The sequence below is a fragment of the Hydra vulgaris genome, chromosome 08 (genome assembly GCF_038396675.1).
Source record: "Hydra vulgaris chromosome 08, alternate assembly HydraT2T_AEP".
Classification (NCBI taxonomy): Eukaryota; Metazoa; Cnidaria; class Hydrozoa; order Anthoathecata; family Hydridae; genus Hydra; species Hydra vulgaris.
Window position 1 is genome coordinate 5,838,939 of NC_088927.1, and position 21,872 is coordinate 5,860,810.

The 21,872-nt window shown below is 29.0% G+C and overlaps 1 protein-coding gene across 1 annotated transcript in view; it reads left to right on the forward strand.

Annotated features, from left to right (window-relative positions):
* Positions 1–19,550, forward strand: part of LOC100211148 (caspase recruitment domain-containing protein 11) — a 45,647-nt gene extending 26,097 nt beyond the window's left edge. The window contains exons 3-7 of the mRNA XM_065802703.1: positions 2,944–3,605; positions 3,818–4,139; positions 17,023–17,186; positions 17,334–17,450; positions 19,209–19,550. Of these exons, the coding sequence (XP_065658775.1) occupies positions 2,944–3,605; positions 3,818–4,139; positions 17,023–17,186; positions 17,334–17,450; positions 19,209–19,457 (1,514 nt within the window). The 3' untranslated portion in view covers positions 19,458–19,550. The remainder of the gene's footprint in view (positions 1–2,943; positions 3,606–3,817; positions 4,140–17,022; positions 17,187–17,333; positions 17,451–19,208) is intronic.
* The last annotated feature ends 2,322 nt before the right edge of the window (positions 19,551–21,872 follow it).

Here is a 21,872-nt window from a genome sequence, read left to right on the forward strand (position 1 = left end):
TAGTACTTTCGTGGATAAAAACACAGTTTTAGGGCACTTATTCCAAACCCCTTTTTTCAATGACTCGTTGTTATTTTGTGTTTGTCCATCTAAGCATTTATTAAGAAGTTCATCTTTTGAAAGATCTTGAAATACTGCTACCAGAAGAGATTTAATAGATAGTGGCTAGCTTAGTTTTTTTCATTTCATAAAAATATTATATTCATTACTTAGAATATCCATCAGAGGTTTAGTAATACCACTAATTTTTTTAAGACTTACAGAGACATTTTCATTGAATGACAACAACTGTTTTTTTGGAAGGTCTGCAGCATGTTGGTTACCACAGAACTTTTTTTTATGTTTTGAAAGAGTTGATCTAGACATACTTTAATTAATTTCCTCTAAAATTAAACACCCTTGATTTATTTTTATTTGGAATATATAACAACAATAGCAATAAATAAATGAGAATCACTTGGAAAATGTAAAGACTGCAAATTAAACAACTCTAATTTCACGTGGCAAAAAATGTTATTTTAAAGTATGGATAATTTATAGTATTAAATAAGTATTGTCTTGCTTTTTCAGCTTCAATAATAATTTTTATCAACTTGATAATTGAAGTTTTCAAGCTTGTTATGAAATTTATTTAAAAATTAAGGAGCCGTTTTTATGGTGTTGTTAAGGGCATAATTTTTATAGGGTTGCATAAAAATGAATTTTAGTTAATATATTCAATATTTTTATAAATTCCAATAATATATTTGAATTTATTTTAAAATTTTTGCATAACAAAAAGCCAAAAATATTTTTTTGGATTTTTGACTAAAATAAGGGTATGAACCACCATAATGCTCTAAATCTGTTCTAAAACAAAAAATAATATCCATTACTGGTTAAGCTTACTAAAAAGTTTAAATACCTAAATGGTTGGTTATATACTGTTTTTCAAAAAAAAACTTTAAGTAATTGTAGAAGAAAAATTAGATTGTATAAATATTTTAATAATACTCTAAAATGGAACTAATATAATTCTAAGTTTCAAAATAGTATAGTATCACTTGTTTAAAATCCATGCTTGCTGTTATAGTCGAACAAGCAGATCATCAGTTTCTCTAAATAGACTGGATGGTCACTTGATCTTTTGTAGCGTTGTCGATATGTTCATTATACACATTTTTGCAGAGTTGTCAATGTTGGCAACTGAGCAGTTAATTTACCTGTAGCTGGAATCAATTGTCTACCGTTGGAGGAACCTGAAAAAATAATTTATGTAAAGCTTTTATTATATAAGCTTTACCTAAATTTTTTTTTCAGGATCTTCCAAAAGTAGATAATTTATTCCAGCTACAGCTGTGTACCTAAGAATTTAGCAAAGAAAGTATATTATATTTTCTGTGCAAAACTCTTAGGTGCACACTTACTAAAGCTTTACTTTATTTAACTGTTTAAATATTCAATTTTTAAATTTAAAAAATGATGAATCTAAAAAAACTTATTTCCCGAAACTAATAGAAACGGTTTTCCTTTTCCTTGGTTCAGTTTTACAGTCCTATGATTAAGTGATTAAGCGTTGTTTGTAATCACGAAAGCAGCTACTCTTTCTTTTTTACTCAGTTATAGCATTGTTTTTTGTAGAAGCATTTAAAAAATTCTCTATCAGCTATTATATCAATTTTTGTTGGGGCGTTCAACAAATTTTGTCAAGTGTTTGTACGGTACAGCTATTAGGAATGCCTTTACCGATGATGGAAAAGGATGTTGAACATTGTTTCTAAACTGCTGATTGTTTTGTATTGTAAAATATTTGGGCAGTGCTAACTGGTGGAGAATTGTTAAGTTTTGTTTTTCCTATGCAACAAATCAAGCAGTCATGAGTCGGCTCTCTAGAGAGTTGAACGAATTTTTTCTGCTTGATAGTCAGGCAAGGAGTGTAGAGTAGTAAATTCTCTTGAAACTCTATTTGTAAGAGCTATGCGGTACTTTTCAAAAGTTCTAGTTGACACCCGAAGATTATCAAAATCAATTTAATGAGCAAAAACCTTTGCAAACGCTCAAACAAAAAATCAGTTCTCTCTCTGTTTTTTTTATGCTTCATCGCAGATTTTTTGCATTCATCGTGATTTTTTGCTTAATTTGACATTTGAGAGAATTAAGTAAGCCAGGTTAACACTTGTAGGTTAAAACAGTAAAGTTTATATTTCCCAGCAAATTTTGTGCATTTAATTGTAATAGAAACTAAATTTTCAATTAAAACAACACTTTATACTTCTATAAAGTTATAATTTTTTTTAACTTGGAGTCTATATATAGACTCCAAGTTAAAAAAATAAATAATAATAAATTAAATTTGAAAATATTTATTTTTATTAAAAAGTGAAATTAGATTTTTCTCTTGCGGATGTAATAGCCTGATTTTGGGATTTATACCAATGTGACCATCTAATTGTGTACTATCATACATTAAAATAATTTTCTTTATATGTAAAGTTTGAATTAATTTGGATTTTGTGACACTGTGACCAGTAGCGTAACGATAAGTCATGCCCACCCCTTCAAAGTTTTCTTCAAAAAATATTCAAAATCATTTTATTTAATGACATCACATCAACTATATTGTTCAAGATTATTATTGATGTTAAAAATAATCTGAAAAAGATTTTTCGTTTCTTAGCGACATAATAAAAAACACAAATTCTTAAACGTTAACTTTTGAGTCATGTTTTACAAATTTTCTTAAGCTCTAGGTCATTTCTAATAGCATTAAGGCTTTGGCTATACTACTGATTTAGACTAACCATCATAAGTTCAATGATTTTAATACACGATGAAATCATCGAAAAACTGGTAATCTAAAACGTCATTTAAAATTTAGTTTTTTCTAAAAGTCGAGTTTAAGTTTTTCTTGAATGTAAACTTTACAAAATAATATTACATCTTTATATACCTTTTTGTATATAGTTTTGTCAGAAAAAGAGTTACATGAACACAAACGAGAATACCTCTTAAATGAGTTGACAAAACTTGCAGAGGAAAACCGAAATCACGCTTATTTGTACTCCAAAACACTTACAGAAAAAAACGTTTTAGAAAAACGTTTGAATGATTTAAAAGAAGAAATGATTGAAAAAGAAAAGATAATCAACAGTCTGGAAGAAGATATAAAGCTTAAGAGCTTAAACAATTGCTCTAAGTTGTATAGTCATCATTTTAGGGAGATGCTAATTGAAAACGCAGATAAAAGTAATGTTATTATTGGCTTACAAGCCCGTCTTCTTTTACTTAAAGAAAGAAATGAAATTATATCATATAATAATGTTGAGTTGGTTAAAAAAAACGAAGACCTAATGAATCAAATAAGAGATCTTGCTATTAAATACGATTTCAAAAGATTGGAGTCCAAGCGTCTATCTTTGCAAATAAACTTAAACAGTGACAGTTTAAAAGCTGCCTCGGATTGCAAAAAAGAAATTTATTCTCTGAAATTCAAACTTATTCAAGCCAATGAAGAAAAAAATTATGCTGAAAAAAAATTAGAGGAAGCACAGAAAGTAATATCTGAAATGAAATTGCAACTAGAATTTTTACAAAATAAAAGTTACAAAACCGAGACAAAAGACCAGGTTTTAATAATGTTTATTGTTTTAACATTCTTTTATGTTTATTGTTTTAACATTCTTTTGTATTAAAAACTTTATTTTTTCTCCCTTTTTTTACACTTTTTTTTTTAATTATTTTTATATTTTTTCCTTGGCTTTTGTTCCTGTTATTATTTATTGGGTCTCATTAATAAAAGCGATTTTTTTTTTTATTCTCATTATTTTATTTATTAAAGGTATCACTTAGCTGTTTGGAATTGGAAGAAGAAATTAGTAACATGAAATTAATTCATGAAAAGCAAAAGAAAAAAATTGAAGGTCTTGAAAGAAAAATTAGTCGGCTTGATCAAGAAATTGAAACACACAAGGAGGAGAAAGCGTTTTACTTAACAGAACGCCAACAAGCCATAGGTGATAGAAACCGAATAGAAGAAGAAAGGAACGAGTTGCAAAAACATAACAAAGTTTTACAAGATTTAAAAGAAGAGACTGTACAAAAACAAATAAAAATATCTTCTCATTATGAAAAAAAAAATAAAGAGCTCTCTGCAGAATTAGGTACTTTTAATATGTTAATTTCTTCTTCTGCAGATTTTTTTGTGTGTGTGTGTACTTTTCTTAAAATAATGTAATTATTGCACATATTATAAACAATGTTTACATTGAATTACATACATATATCAAAATAATTGGCTGGAGCAAGAAGAAGGCACATTTTGCTTATATATATATATATATATATATATATATATATATATATATATATATATATATATATATATATATATATATATAAATATATATATATATAAATATATATATATAAATATATATATATATATATATATATATATATATATATATATATATATATATATATATATATATATATATATATATATATATATATATATATATATTGCAGCTTTTTATTTGATTGAGCTTGCTTAAAAGAAAAAGTTAAGGTTAAGGTTAAAAAGTTAATTGTGATCCATAAACAATAATAATCTTTGTGATTCATTCTTAAATTGTGCTTTTGTTGACAAAATCAGGAAAACTTTATTGCAGATAAGGTCCGCAATATTTAATTGAAAAGGAAGGTAAATTTAAGTTATATTATGGAACAACTAAGTTGTTATCTGAAAAGTTTTTGAGGGCTTAAAGTAAATTAGATTGAAAGATTTGTTGATAACATAAACAATAAAATTTAGTATAAATTGGGTTTATACATATTTAAAGCATCGAGCACATTTCTGGCGGATCCAAATACTATTCTGCACGCATATTTTTGTTTGTTGCATATTTCTTTAGCTTTGTAAGGTTAGTGCTAGCTCAGAAAAGTCATACAACCCTTTGAATAGTAATTTTTTATTTCATACTCAGCAGTTTTCAAGTTTATTTTTTATAGTAAATTGCGATTTAATGTATCAAAAGCTTTTGGCAGGTCAAAGAAAACATCTTATGTAAAACTGTAATTATCTAAAGCGTAGATATTTGATCGGAAAGTAAACAACTGCGTGTTCAGAGGAACTTTTTTTTAAAACCAAATTAATTGCAATACAACATGCCATTCTCAGTTAGATGATTATATTGCCTATTATCTACATTATTATCTACTAGTAACTTTGTCAAGCTAGGATAGATATATTATTTAAAATATTTGACTTATATCGAGATTTAATTCGAGAAATTGGTGTAATACATCAGTTTTAGTTTTTGAAGAACATCACCAGATATAAATGAAAGATTTAAAACTTGAAGTAAATAAGTTTCAGTGACTTTAAATACCGATTTGACAAAATAAACTCTAACTTTATCAAAATCTTTACTTTTTTTTCACTTTTCTCAACTCGCTCAGTTTTAAATGAGTGTCGTCCATAAATTTATCATTAGCCTTTAAATATGAATCAAATAGAGAAGAGTTAGGAGGAATTTCATGAGCCAAATTTTGACCAATGTTAATAAAGTAGGTTATATTAGAATAATATGAGCACCTTTAGCGAAAATTGGAAAGTTTTCAAAAATAATTATGCTGGATCCAAAATTTTTGCAAATAAGCATTTTTTAGGGATCCCTACTCACGATTCACTTAGATATTTTGGCACCCAAAATTTTTTCTTAAAAACACAGAGGTTTTAAAAAAGTAGCAAAATTGCTCATATTACCCAGACCACTTAGTAACAGGAGAACTTTAAATTAACTCAAACAAATAACATTAATTAGGTAAAAAAATACCTACCTGACAATAAGAACCAATTTTTGGAACTTAATGATTTGTTATTAACAAAACTTATTATTAGATGATCAAATTTTAAGCGATTTTTTGTTGAAGCAATAGAGTAAAACCGGGTCAAACTGCACACCATATCATTCCGCACACTGATCGAAATTATTAAATAAAAACTAAACGGATATGGCCATGAAAACAATAAAGATAGATTCAAATACAGAACTATCTCCTCTATTTAAATTGATAAAATTATATGATGATTCAACTTAATTTTTTTTTATACAACTTTGACGGGGAGCCAAAATAATATATATATTTTTTATCGTTGCGAACAAAATAGCGCTTGAACCAAAACAGATAAAAAAATAATTTTAGCACTATCATGTTAGAAATTTAATTTTAATTCTGATTGTATAATTTTTATGCAGCTAGAACAAAAAGTTAAATAAAAAATTAAAAAAGTAAAAAAAACTCTTTTTTTTGATAAACCGCACACTCGATTAATTACTTAGTTTAGTTTTTCGCTAGTGACTAAGCGCTTATCTTTATTTAATTAACTTAGTGTTAATTCCGGTTTAATTACGAATGAAATATAATATTATTTGTTAATATAATAAACTCTTACTCATTAAAAACCAATTGTTATATTATTTCTCAATATAATCATCACTCACTCAATTCAATGTAACTCACTCTTTTTAACATGTCAACTAAAAAAACAAAAGCATACAAGGAAGACGATGTACTAGCCGCATTAACTGGTATGAAAGAAAATAAAACATCACTGAAAAAAGCTGCATTCAAACATGACGTAAAGTAACGATTGTAAGTAACAACAGCGAAGGCTTCCATGGCTCAGGTACGACAACGGTAGTCTCAAATGAACTATAAAAAGATTGATGGTGCATGCGTTCCAATTACTTGGTGACTGGGGTTATGGTTTTACTCGAAATGAAATCCAAGAATTTGTATGTGGCTACCTTAAACGCGAAGATCAATTGCACTTATTCAAAAATGGCAAGTCTGGTAAAGACTGGTTTTATGTCTTTATGAAAAGATGGTCATAAGAAATTTCAACAAGAAAAGCGGATAACTTAGCATCTAAAAGAGCCGCTTCTTGTACGCCAGAAATAATTAATCGTTATTTTGATTGCGTCGCTAAGCAATATCAGCCGACTGCTATATCTTCTGGGTCGCATATTTGGAATTGTGATGAAACAGGTTTTTAGGGTGATTAAGGCAAAGCAACCGTAGTGTGTCGAAAAGGGACTAGACGTGCATTTAAACTTACTGGCAACAATGAAAAAATTTAACCATGAGCGAGACTAGGTTTTTTCAAACCGAGACGAGAGCGAGGCGAGAAGTTAGTACTTCTCGTGAGACCGAGAACGAGACGAGAAATTTAACAATTTTTGAAAACAAATTCATTAAAATCCAAGTAAAAAAAAAAATGTAAACATGGTTTTGACAAATAGACACAAATGACATTTTTCATGTAAACAACTTTTTTTAAATATTAATTCAGAATTTTTTTGCCAAACTTTGCCAGCAAGACAATGTTTTCTCTGATTAAGATGATTTGTTCTACTTTTTCTGAGTGTAAGTTGTGTCTGGATGATCGGACGACATTTTCACCTGAGCTAAAAACTCTCTCTGATTTAGTTGAACTTGCTACAATAGCTAAAATTTGTCTAGCTAATGAAGAGAGTTCTGGCAATGTATTTGAATGCAATTTCCACCAATCAAGAATTGGAAAGTCTTTTTTGGCATCAGGGAGATATTCATACGGGTACATTTCGCTCAAAATAGGATTCAGTTCAGATGTTGGCTCTTGTGTTTCAAGTCTGATGTTTAACTTGCGCTTCAGTTTTGAATTAGGGGACAAACCTGCTGAAAGGACTCTGGCAACAGGTTGACACTCTACATTATCCTTAACCTGTGAGACAAACCATTCTTTTGTTATTTTAAATTTTTTGAAGAGCTTCAAGAGAAGTCCCTTTAAAGAAGGATTTAAGTAGTTTGCTGCAGCACTCAATAAGTTTCTGTAGCTTCTTTAAGTGGTGCTAAAATTTCTACTGCTCCCTCGATTGATTTCCACTGTGATGCACTGATGGTCTTTAAAGAAAAAATATCTTCATTTGCACATAAGCTGATAATTGCACTCTTTAGATGTAGGGCAGAAGCCATGCAATCCAGTTCACTATTCCATCTTGTGTCAACAGATTGGCGTAACTGTTTAAAATTGATTCCTTGAGCGTCTGATTCTGATTCAAGCAACTCAGCTGCAACTGTTGGCTGGTGAGTTAAAGAAGCCAAATCTTTGCATGTTTGCAACGCATCATCCATTCCAGCAGTCATTTCAAATGAGTTTCGTACTGCACATTGCAAAATATGATTGTTGCACAAGTGTTGGTCAAGGCGCTTTGACAAATTGACTGCAAGTTTCATGTATCTTGCCTGGTCGTTCACGCAGTACATTGGCAAATCAGCAGGCAAATTTAGTTCTTCTAAGATAGAATCCAGCTTTCCTTCAATTAAGATACCTGTGTGTCTGCCTGGGAACTGTTGGACATGGGGTGTCCAGTGATGTAGTCTCCAATTTTTGTCAATAGCATGAAAAGTCCAAGAGGTGTAGCTGTTCTGAGCTCTAGAAGTCCGAAGGTCAGAAGTAAATGCAGCACTTTTTAGATTTGACGTAATCTCCGTTATTATGCTCTTCATTCCAGCATGAACTTCTCTTGACCGAATTGAAAGCTTTCTTGAATATGTTGTTCTGTGATGAAGGCTCAGTTTAGGGTTTGCAATGTCAAACAATTTCTTGAAACCTCTTCCTTCGACTGCTGAAAAGGATGCCAGATCAGTGCAAAAGTAATCCAGCATTGCATAGTCAAACTTTTTTTGAATGAAATTGTCTTTGTCATATTTGGACTTTGTTTCAAGCATTTCGACCATGGTTCGTTGTTTCTTCTTAGGAGGAGGAAGAAGAGAGTCGTCAGTTTTTTCAGAATTCTTAACGTAATCTTGGCTGTGTTTTTTTTCGAGGTGACGATGAAGTCCGCTTTTATTTCCATCTTTTGTTTTCAAAGACTTTTTGCATGCCTTGCATTCAGCACCGTCACTTGTTTTTTGAAAATATCTCCAGATTTTGTTTTTTCTTGGTGACATTTTTGATCGTTGAAATGAGGCAAGAATATTTCTTTTCAATATGAACAATATGTGTCAAGTTGAATTCTCGAGATCTCGCTCATGGTTAAAAAAATTCATTATACTGTAAACAATTGCTGCAACGCTGATGGGCATTTTGCACCACCATTTGTGATATACAAAGCCAAAAGAAACTTTCGTCTTGACTGGGCAAGAGGTGGTCCAGTTGGCACCAAATATTCAATTTCAAAATCAGGTTGGATGAAGCACGATACGTTTATTGAATAGCTGAAAGAAGTATTTATACTCAAAACTGATAATATTGGTGGTATTCATATTTTAGTACTAGATGGGCATACAACTCACATAACTTTGGAAGCGGTCTTGCTATGCAAAAACACAATATAATCTTGATTTGTTTACCAAAGCATTCTTCACATATTTTAATACCATTAGATAGAGGTGTCTATTGTCATGTCAAACAAGCATGGAAAGTAATTCTTACAAAGTATTACAAAGACTCAAAATGTAAGAATTTAGATAAAAAAAATTTTCACCGTTGCTCAAACTGCTGTAGAACATGCAATCGCTAGTTTCCAGTATACTAGCTTATTTTCAATTAATAAAAACAACATGTGCGGCCGTGGCGCAATGGTTAGAGCGCTTGCTTTATAATCAGAAGATCCAGGTTCGAAATGAGCACTGGACAAATTTTCGCGTCATGGTAAGGAAGGAGGCGTGAACTTTGTGGTTAAATACACTTTCACAGTGCTCTGTGGCAAGACCTTAGGACTTCTTAGGGCACCTAAAAAAAAATATAAATCATAAGACGTTAGCAATCACACAAACGTTTAATCTACTTTCATCAACTTTAGCAACCTCCACAGCACCTACACCATCTTGCTCAGATACAGCTTTATCATCTTCAATAGCTGCCACAGCACCTACTCCAACTACACACCAATTACCATCTTTCTCAACTACACTAGCTTCAAGTTTTGATAGGTATAAAGCATGTGTTGAGCATTGCGAAAACAGTATCAAGATAGAGTTTAAGCAGTTTTTTCAAGCCAGAAATCAATCGGATGTTAAGAAATCGAAGCATTGCAACATGTCAAAAATTGGTGGAAAATGTATTATTGAAGAAAATGTGATCGAGTTCCTTAAACAAAAAGATGAAGAAAAAGCAACAAATGAAGCCGTGAAAGTTGCTAAACTTAATGCAAAACGTAGATTCTCTTTGCCAAGTACTCAAATGCCTGATCATAACAATGATGAGCAACCTCAGCAAAACAATAATGAAGAACAAAAACCAACAACCAAACGATTAAAAGTTTAAAAATGTAAAAAGTGTAGAGTACAGTTACACACAGAAATGTTGCAATGCAAAAATTCGATGTGTCGGGAATAGTTGTGCAAAGAAACATGTTTACCAAAAAAATATGTAGTTGGAACTAAATTTTTTTGTGGCAAAAAATTTAAAAACTTTTATACAGTTTCTCAAATATAAGTTGTGTTAAAAATAATAATAAAAAAAAGCTAAAACTTAAAAGTTTCAATGTTTTCTCAAGTGTGCGGTTTTATCAGAATGTCGTCTAAAACCGCACAATTTTTTTTAATATATTTATATTATCTCATGCAGTTTTTATTGCCTATCTAATAAAAAAAAGTTATTTACTTTTTATTGATAAGTGTGCGGTTTGACCCGGTCTTACTCTACTATTCTGTTTTCCGCAAAAAAAAAAAACAAAAAAAAAATTAGTTCGTTATTTTTTCAATTTTATAGTCAAACTTTTGTACGATAAAAATTTAAATTTATTGAATTTCAGAAAAATATTTAGTGTTGTTAAAATATGAAATTTTTTTGCTATGTTTTGTTTTTATTTAAAAAGCAATTAAAACCACTGCTATTTTAGGGCTTAAAACAAGGTAATTTTAATGAAAAACACTGGGTAATTTCAGCATTTTTTTTTTTTTTTTTAGTTTACAATTATTAATCGTAATATAACAATATAACAATACATAAACTTGGTATCTGAAAAAAGATCCAATAGATCTTGTCGTCAGAACCATATAAAATATATCAAACATGTATATATAATATAATAAAAATACAATTGATTTAATAATTATTAACAATGTAGAATAAACAAAAACAGAAAATAATTTTACATTTCAAAAATATTTATATATATTGTCAGTAAAAAGAATAAAGTTTTTTAATTTAGTTTTAAAAACAGAAAACGAAATTGACAAATCAAAATTTGGAACAACAGTTTTGTTCCATAAATACGGTGCTCGATAGTTTATGCAAAAATGATTAAACTTTGTTCCACAAAAGCGTTCAATTATTAAATTATTATTTCGTAAAGTATATTTGTTTATAGCTTTATGGGTAAAAAGATCTTTAAAAATGAACAATGGTTGTTCACTTTTACAACAAAACATAAAGTATAAAATATTATAGGCATTGAGTTCGTAAACGTTAAGTGCTTTAACGTTTTTAAACAAAATATTAGAATGAGAAAAACGATTTTCAAAACATATTAAACGCATTGCGTGTTTCTGACGATGGTAGAGATTTCGTAACTTACATTTAGAGGTACTTCCCCAAACAATATTGGCATAATTTATATAGCTATGTATAAATGAGTAGTAGAGTTGAATTAAATTTTGTTTATTTAGATAGTATCTGACCTTATATAGAATTCCAATACTTTTGGCCAATTTATTAGAAATAAAGTCGATATGATACTTCCATGTAATATTTTCATCAATGTAAATGCCTAAAAATCTTGTGACCGACTCCTTTTTTATTTCAATTTTATCAATATAAAGTTTAGGTAAATTATTTGGTAAACAACGCTTTTTTGCGAGGGAGTGGAAAAGGATCCATTTTATTTTGTCTATGTTTAAAGTTAACTTGTTGCACTTAAACCAGTTGGAGATGTGATTGAGTTCTTTATTCATATTTGAAAAAAGCTCATAAATGTCACTGTTTGACAGAAATAAATTAGTATCGTCCGCAAAAATGATACTCATAAGGTTAGAAGTTTTTTTTAAATCATTTATATAGACTAAAAACAAAAGTGGGCCTAGAATAGAACCCTGTGGAACACCACATTTTATGTAAATTATTTTTTCATTTTGAAAATAATCTCCATAGAAAACAAATTGTTTTCAATTTGTCAAATAACTTTTATACCATTTTATTAATTTGCCATTAATTCCATAAAATTTGAGTTTCTTAAGTAGAATTTTGTGATCGACCGTGTCAAATGCTTTTGATAGGTCAATGAAAATACCTAGTGTATATTGTGATCTACCAAATGAATTAGAGATTTCACGAATGAACTGTGTAATGGCTTGATTTTTATATAGAAGCTTATTTAGATTAAGGTAATTGTATGTTCTATTGTATATATAATTCTTTCTAAAATTTTCGAGAAGGTTGAAAGAACTGAGATAGGGCGATAATTACTAATATTTTATTTTTTTCGTCTTTGTAAATTGGAGTAACTTTAGCTATTTTTAATTGGTCGGGGAATACACCTTGCTGTATAGATGCTCTGAACACTTTATAAAGAATACATTTAAGATTTTCAAAGCAATCTATGACTATGTTGCCATTTATTTCGTCCGCACCTGTAGCTTTGTTTCTTTTAAGAGATTTGTAAGCTCTCTCAAACTCATCAAAAGATAAGTCAGAATATAAATTATCTATAAAAAGCGATTTATTTATAGGCTCTAGGAAATCACTAAAAGTGTTTTCCGTAATAAGAATCTTATTTGCCAATTTAGTTCCTATATCAATAAAATATTTATTAAACTCGTTTGCAATTTCGTTTGGTTCATATATATTTGTTTTATTTATTTTAATTACTTTAAAAAGGTAGTTTGAATTTTTTTTTTGTTTTCCTGTTACTTCTTTCAACGTTCTCCAAGTATTTTTTGAGTCGTTTTTAAATTTACTAATTAAATATGAATAATAATTTTTTTTTAGTTTTTTACGAATTTTTTAAAATAAATGTTGGTAATTTTTATATTTTTGTGGTTTTCATCTGATTTTGTTTTTAAATATTTTATATATAGTTTCTGTTTGATTTTAGAGGATTTTCTAAGTCCTTTGGTAATCCATGGACTATTCAAGGTTTTTTTTTTGTTATTTGTTCACAAAGTGGAAAGTTTGCATTGTATATTGAGATGAAAGTATCAAAGAACTTATTATATATTGTATTTGCGTCATCACTAAAGTTAATATGTTTCCAATGCAGAAGTGATAATTGATATTGAAAGGATTTTATATTGTTTTCGTTGAAGCATCCTCATATTACACAAAAACGGCATCTTTAAATAAAGTCTGAACTAAATGTTTTTATGAATTGTTTTTCAAACAAAAATGGATTGGATTTTTAGCTAACATGTTTTTCTTTATGAAAAAATTAATTTCGTTATTTTAGCACCAAAATTTCACGCCACAGATTTATTCATGCGTGATGATTTTATTTTAACAAAGCCAAAACTTAACAGCGTTTTAATTAGATGATAGCCGCTAAGTACTGCATATAGATTTACTCTTACTGTATTAATTCCTGTTATCAACACATAAAGTCGATTCAAAAAATACAAAGCAACTTTAACTTTACTGCTTATATCTAAGAAATCTTAAAGTATGCTCATACTGCCAAGGTACTCATATTACCCTAATCTACACTAATAATTATAAATTACCCTAATTTACCCTAACTATTTAGTACTTCAGCTATAATTGATTCATGATTAATGATTTTTCCACTAATTAAAAGATTTTTGGCATAGCGTTTTTTAAAAATTATAACTCTTTCCAATTAAATCCTTCATAACATTTCTTCATAACAAATCCTTCATAACAAATTTCATAACATTTTGTTATGAAATTTGTTATGAAGATTTAAAACGAAAAATGCCGTATTTCTTTAAATTCTAATTCACTTCCAACTAGGAAGCATCCACTATTAAGTTACTAGAGTTACTAGAAATCAAAGAGTTGAAGAGCAGCGAAACTTTGAGCATTGACCATGATATTATATGTAGAAAAGATAAAGTGATGCAACTTGACGATGATGGGAGAGAGACTCAAGCTTGGCAGATAAATCAGGTCCAACTAAGTTTACAATACATTTTTGAGCCGTGTCTAAAAGAGAAAGAGCATCATTAGAAGAAACAACCCAAATATAACCGTAATATTCCATACAGGGGTCAATGAGAGATTTGTATAGTTAGAGGATCGAATCAAGAGTAAGATAATGGCAAGCAAAACACGAAAAAAAGCAACCTTATTAGAAGCTAACTTCGCTATATATGGTTTCAATGAAAGGTCAGTATTAAACAATTATCGAAAAAGACTTAAAAAAGGAGACTCATTGTTAGCATCACTCAATTGCATTATCAGATTACATTTAATGCAATTTTTTAAACAGTTTTAAAATTATTAACGGTTCAAAAACTGTTTAAAAAGATGCGACAATATTGCCACAAAATAAATAATATTTTGTGGACAGATTTATAAAAACCTCTTAAAATTTTAAGATGTTTTCATTGATCTGTCCCCAAAATTTTATTTATTTTATGGCAATATTGTTACTAAAAATGTTATTGGTAGTTAAAATTGAATAAATCATTCTGAATTATACATGTGCAAAAAGAGTTTAGATAAAATTTGTTAGTTATGATGTTATCATAGTCTATAGAAATATACCCGGTATATTTCTATAGACTATGATGTTATCAAGTAGAGTAGAATACTTATTTGTGACTCTTGTTGATTTTTCATTGCTGGGATAAAATGATTTTTTAGAAGAGTGTTTATAAATTCTTAGCATTATTATTTGAAGCTTTATCAGGTTGATGTTAAACTTCCTGACCAAATAAATGTATTATCTAGAATTTATTGTTTTGTTTCGGAATGTTTTAAGATGAGTTTTAAACTTTTTTATATTACCAGATATATTAATGGTCTATATGGAGTATTTATAACTATGTTTTTTAGTTTTGTTTACTAATTCAATTCATATATGCAGTATAATTATTCATTTCATATATGAAACAGATTGTAAACCATTATAATGGTTTAAAATCTGTTTCATTAACACAGTAGTCGTTACGTACAATTTAGTTAAGTGAATTGCGGATAAAAATGCGCTTCCACCTGCATTTAATTTGTGTGGTTAACGAATTATTGTGTTATAGCTTGAGTTTATAATTTGTTTCATCGCATTTACACCAAGTTCCGTCAGACATATAATTTTGAAGTTAAGTTAAAGTTCATCCAATATTATTTTTAAATTTTTAAAGTCTCTGTTTAAACTTCAAATATTTTTATTTAAAATTAGAAAAGCAATTTTTATTTTGTCCAAAATGTTGTGAAGGTTCAGAGAGAAATATTGTGAAGGTTCAGAGAGAGAGTAGTATTGACTTTCTAAGATTTTCTGATTAAAAAAATTAGAGTCAGTGTCATTATCGCCGAGAGTATGAAAAAAGTATTTGAAAAATTTTTTTTGCTTATCTCAGCTACCCAATTGCAATTTTTTTATTGGTAATAACATATGTAGTAAACTTAATAGTAGTTCGCTTTCTTTGCGGTTTTTACTTTTGCAGGCGTAGCAAAGTGTTTATCGCGCTTGCCTCAGAAGCTCGAGATCCGTGGTTCAACGTCACCTCTGGGCAAGCCTTACAACGGTAAAGAAAGAGACTTGAATTTCCTTTAAAATGCTCTTTTGCAATACTCTCTGGTAAGACCGTCAGGACTTCTTTGGGCACCTAAAATTAAAAAAAAGACCTTACGAATATTGTCCCATAAGAAAAATACATTTTTCCATGATTTCTCTGCCTTGAAACAAAACTTTATGAAGGTCAACAGACATAGAATATCAGTATTCAATGTATAGGTTCATAGTAACTCTTGCATAGATTTCGAATTTATTCAAATTGACATAATGACATGAATTTATGCATTCTAGAATAATTCCTAAGCGCTTGATTAATTCAGCTCCTGTTATCTCAGCGGACTTCGCAGTGTTCCTGAAAAATGTTCAAGCAAAGTTTCCATTGTTTGTTTTACAAGTTTGCTGTTTGAATACATCAACCAAAATATTTAATTAATCTATAAACTTTTTTGAATTTCTTTCTTTTTTCTTTCCATATCTTCTTTATTTTCAGTCCCTTATGTATTACTTCTAAGCGGTATTAATTGTGAAGAATGCATTTTAAAATTCTCATCCAGGCATGAAGAGATGATAATCCAAAGAAAAGATTTTCTTTGTTAACTTCTCTTCTCAATAACTTATTTAGATTATTTATTTCAGAAAGTTTTGCCCCACATAAGTAGCAACATTGTGCAGAAAAACGTGATGACAGCGCATTGCAAACTTTTTCGCCTACGATGCAAAGCATGATAGTTCGTAAATTTTTATGTCAAGATTTGTTTAGATAGGCGCAAACATTTCGATTTGTTATCTTAAATCATTACCTTTCTTTGATATTGAGTATGTAGATACCTTCTTAAAAACTAGTTCGTTATTTTGAAGGTAAATATTACTAAGTTGATAATGTGGCAGGGTTTTCCAAATTATGGTTTTAGTTGCAAATTTGTTGCATGATCATATTGTTTACGATTTGTGAAATAATTTTTAACTATTTTGAAATACTGCCAGTTTGTCCGTAAAATTTTAGCTTTCTAACAGGGATTTTATGATCAGTTATATCAAACACTTTGGCTAAATTATTTAAATTTCTCTATGTAAAATTGAAAGCTTTAAAATGCTATGCTTTTTAGCTAAACATTCCATGAAAATTCCAAACAACATTTCAAACAACATTCCAAGCAACTCTATTGAATCATTATTTTTGAAATATTGCTTTTTTTCATTATAATATTTATTTTGAAGAATGAATAATGTTCTATAATAAAATTTATTTTATAACAACATTTATTTTGAGGAATGAATAATGTTCTATAATAAAATTTATTTTATAATAACATTTACTTTGAAGAATGAATAATGTTCTATAATAAAATTTATTTTATAGATAAAAAAAGAGAAGAGTTAGCTTTAAAAGTAAATGAGATAAATTTGTTAAAAAACATCAATCAAGCAAAAGATGATCAAGACACAGAAAGAAAAACAGATCTAAAAAATATGAATTTGCATAAAAGTATTCAATGTTTACATTTAAATACTAACAAAAATGAGGTGAACAATTATTTTTTAATATATAATCATTTTTTAAGCTAAATCATTGTGGGGATTACGAACTGTTCAGAAAGAGAAATAGACATAACTGGTTTGTAACAATGTTTTAATTTACAAAAAGCTAATTATGTTTGTATTTCTCTGCAGGTTAATGAAAGTAATGAACATGTTTTAAGACAAAGTTCTGAGTTTGCATCAGTAAATATAGACGAGAGTGAGAAGAACGAAAACACTGAGAATAACGAAATCAACGAGAACAATGTGGTAAATGATTATTTATTATATTATCCAAACAAAGTTAGTTTTAAACAGTTGATTCAAATATATAAAAAAATTTTTTTTATAAAAATGAAAGCTACTAGGTATATCATCTGTATTTTTATGGTAAATAATTATAAACGCCTATAGAGATTATATATAAAACGATTATAACGTTGTTAACGCTATTAACGTTAGCGTTAACAATTTAAAACAGTTACACAAACATCCTCAATTAAAACGACTATATAAATGCTTTAAAAAACAACTATATCAAAAAACACCGAAAAAAAAAACTGGAAAATCTTTAAAGCTATAAATTTTCTGATAAATTTGTAACTTTGTAAAAAAAAACTTTCATCTAACAGTTACAGTGATTAAAACAGATTAGCAAAGCTTTAAATTAAAGCGACAAGCCCGGTCGAAAACTAAGAATACTCAGTTAAAATCTTATGGGCCAATGATGAACGTGATGCACCAACCTAAAGAAGGAAAAAAATTTAGGTTAGCACCTCAGTCCACTCTTAGGACCGAAGCTAAACTTTTTGACTTTAGCAAAGCAGGTCATTAAAAAAATAATAAAACGCCATTGATTGTTTTTTTATAACCATAACGCCATCTGTTGATTAAGTTTCTTTGTAATAAAAAAAAACGAAAGTTCCGAAAATATTAAAAAGTTCCGATATTTTATAATTTTTTTAAGACATTTTAAGTAAAAACGTAACCGAACGTCACGTTATGTCACGGTATTAAACAAAAAAAAACTGGTGCGGTTTGATCTTGGTTGGTGTGGTTTCCCAATCGGGAAGTGAACCGGGACGTGCGGTTTTAACCGTTACCGTACCAACCTCGTCTCGATTAAACCAAGACGTTACCGTACTTTAAAATTTTTGTCCCGATTCATTTTTACCGATACATTCCTACCGGGATAACGTGATTCCCGTTTCAACTGTATTAGTTATAACGTCAACACGAACAAATGCATTAGTTATAACGTCAACAGCACTTCATTTCCAGTTGGTAAATGCTGCTGCTTTAACGCAATAGTTTCATATGTAGTTACATTTTGTTGCATTAGGCGTAGTTTTAACTAACGTTAAAACTACGTCTCTATACTAATACTAAAAAATGCAGCTAAAGTGCATTTTTTTTATAAAATATACTTTTAACCTACTGTTCAGTGATGTATCCAGGGGTTAGAGGGGATGGGTGTATACATCCCCTCCCCGCCCCCCTCTCCCCCACCATAACCTGAAAGTCCTAAAGTATCTTAGAAATTGAGGAATTTTTTTTTTTTTTACGTGTTTTAAATGTGGTACAAAATACAAAAATAATTAAACACACCCCCTCATCCCCCACAAAAATTTCCTGGATTCGTCACTGTTAGCCTGACTTTTGAGCTTCTCCATGCTTTCTTTCTAACTTTAAATTTCCTTTAATTTGTACTATGTATTTTTGTTCTTACTCTCATTCTGATTTCTCTCTATTTTGATTAAAAGCGGTTTCTTAAGATTTTAGTATCTTTGGCCATTTATAAGCAATATAAAACTAGTTGGAGAAAAATAAAACACTATACCATCAGACGAAAAATCTTTTTTTCTGCTCGTATCTTTTATCTTGCTGCTTTTAATTTTGCTGGTTATGACGCTAAGTGTGTGTGTGTGTCACTGTGTGTGTATCTCTGTGTGTATACATACATACATATTTAGATACATTTAATAAATATAGAATACAGTATTTAATATTGTACATGTCTCACTATAGGTTAACACAAGCATTGCAACAAACCATACTCCTAACCAACAAGCATTTGAGTACGATGGTAGTCACGTATATAAAATGTTCAGAGAACAGAAATCAGCAGCGGCAGCTTTGTTGATGGCTGTACCTTTGTTTGGGGCTGCAACTATATTTAGTAGTAAAGAACCGAACAACCACGGTACTGAGGAAAATAGTTCACAGCAAAAAACAAATTTTGATAAAACAAAGCAAAATTCATCACAAACTATGTAATACATTATAAATTTATATAAATGTTATAAATATTATAAAAGATATAAAGAAACATGTATGTATTTGCATATAAATATCAAATATTCAGAATAACTTGCGAGTTATTAATCTTAAAAATATCGTCGGTAAGCAGGGGCGGTTCAATTAAGATTTCCCTCAAGTTGACACTAGTTCAATCTTCGGCAAATTTAAAATAGGATTGAACCCTTCTCAATTTTGGGTGGTAACAAATTCTGTATGGTCATAATTTTTGAACAACGAGAGGTCATGCTGTGAAACTTATCAATGATTGAACTTTATTTATAAATTGAAATTTATCAATGATTGAACTTTAGTTGAGAATAGTAAAAAAGAAATTATATCACTTTTTGCTCTCACATTTAGGGCAGGTAGGGGTGAAAATTTTAGGGTTTTTTTTGTTTCTTAGCTCCAATCATCGCAAAAATTTGCAGATCCTCCTTAATTGACATATGTATAATTGACATATGTATAATCCTTAATTGACATATATATATATATATATTTTTATATATATATATAAATATATATATATATATATTTTTTTTTTTAAGGTGCCCCAAGAAGTCCTAATGGCTCGCCTTCACGCCTCCTTCCTTACCGTGACGCGAAAATTTGTCCAGAGCTCGTTTCGAACCTGGATCTCCTGCTTATAAAGCAAGCGCTCTTACCACTGCGCCACGGCCGCACAAATATATATATATATATATATATATATATATATATATATATATATATATATATATATATATATATATATATATATATATATATATATATATATATATATATATATATATATATATATATATATATATATTCTTGGGGCACCTTAAAAAATATATATATGTATATATTTATATATATATATATATATATATATATATATATATATATATATATATATATATATATATATACATATATATATATATATATATATATATATATATATATATATATATATATATATATATATATATATATATATATATATAAACAACTTTTGATGGAACTCTGTTTCATGCCTTTCGGCAATCATCAGCCGTTGTGTATTTCGTCACTTAAAAACCGTTTAAAAACTACAAATCAAAATTACGGTGGAACGAGTTCTAAAGTTACAAAAACAAAACAAAACAAAAACAAAAAGATGTCAAAGGCTTTAGTCCCCGGTGTCGAATAAGGATAGTAAAAATTTCTTTGAATGCCGGCACTTTGATACTATTTCATATCTTTTATTTAGTAAGTTTTCTCCTTTATATGATAATATATAAAATTTCTCGCGGAGACAAAGATTAAAAACTTTTGATGCTTGATTGTAGGGCTTACATCGTGCTAATATTTTCCTCGTAACAACAGGTTTTATACTTTTCGATTTTAGCTTCCATATTTCTTTGGCAAGCTCAGTGTCATTTTCATACTTGGGTGCATTGAAAGATTTAAGATGGTTGGCATATCTTAATTTAAATGTGGTTTCACTTATACCAAAATAAACTTTGTTTTTGAATTGAGGATCTCCAGAACTTACAGTGGTTTGGTATAAGGCATTGTTAGAAAAGCATTGGTTATTTAACGGACAAATTTTTTTGTCTATGCAGTTGGGTTTTTTTGATGTTTTATTTTTATCGCTTTGTAAAATTTTGTTGTTATGTGCATTTGTTAAAGACTTGACATTAGGCATGCAACTATATCTAACTTTAATATAGTTTTGATTAAAAATTTTATAAAGCCTGTGTCCTACTGGAAAGTGTTGGTCAATTAAAGCTAAGAAGCAATTTCTAATTTTAGTTTCAACATTTTTGCTCAACGGAGGGTTGTACAATATAATTTTACGTTTGCGATGTCTTTTTTGATTTTTGTTTATTTGCGGTTAGTAGGTGAGTTTTGAATTGTATCCTGATTTACGTAAAGCCTCTTCATACGGAATAATAGAAATATTGAAAACTGTTCCATTTACTGCCATAGTCAATAATCTTAACTCAATAGTGCGAGGGATCTCGTTTATTATTTTAGATGGATGGTTTGAATCAGAATGAACATACAAAAGTTGGTTATTAGGTTTACAATATGGTTGATAAGAACTGTCAATCAGGTTCAATGTTACATCAAGATAATTGACAATTTTAATATAACATTGGATGGAGATAAGTAGGTTGTTACTTTTAAAAATATGTGTAAAATGCTTTTTGATTTTTTCCATTTGTTGGCCGCTTCTGTTTTCAAAAATAGCAAGTCTGTTGTCACGATACAAGCCAAAATTATTTTTATCGTAATGTTGAGAGAGCTGAAACAATATAAAAATACCAACTAGTTCGCACACTTCAGTTCCATCAAATGCTCCCATTGTGACATCAAGTAATACGTCTTTTTTCTTTATCCAAGCTTCATCGTTTTTAA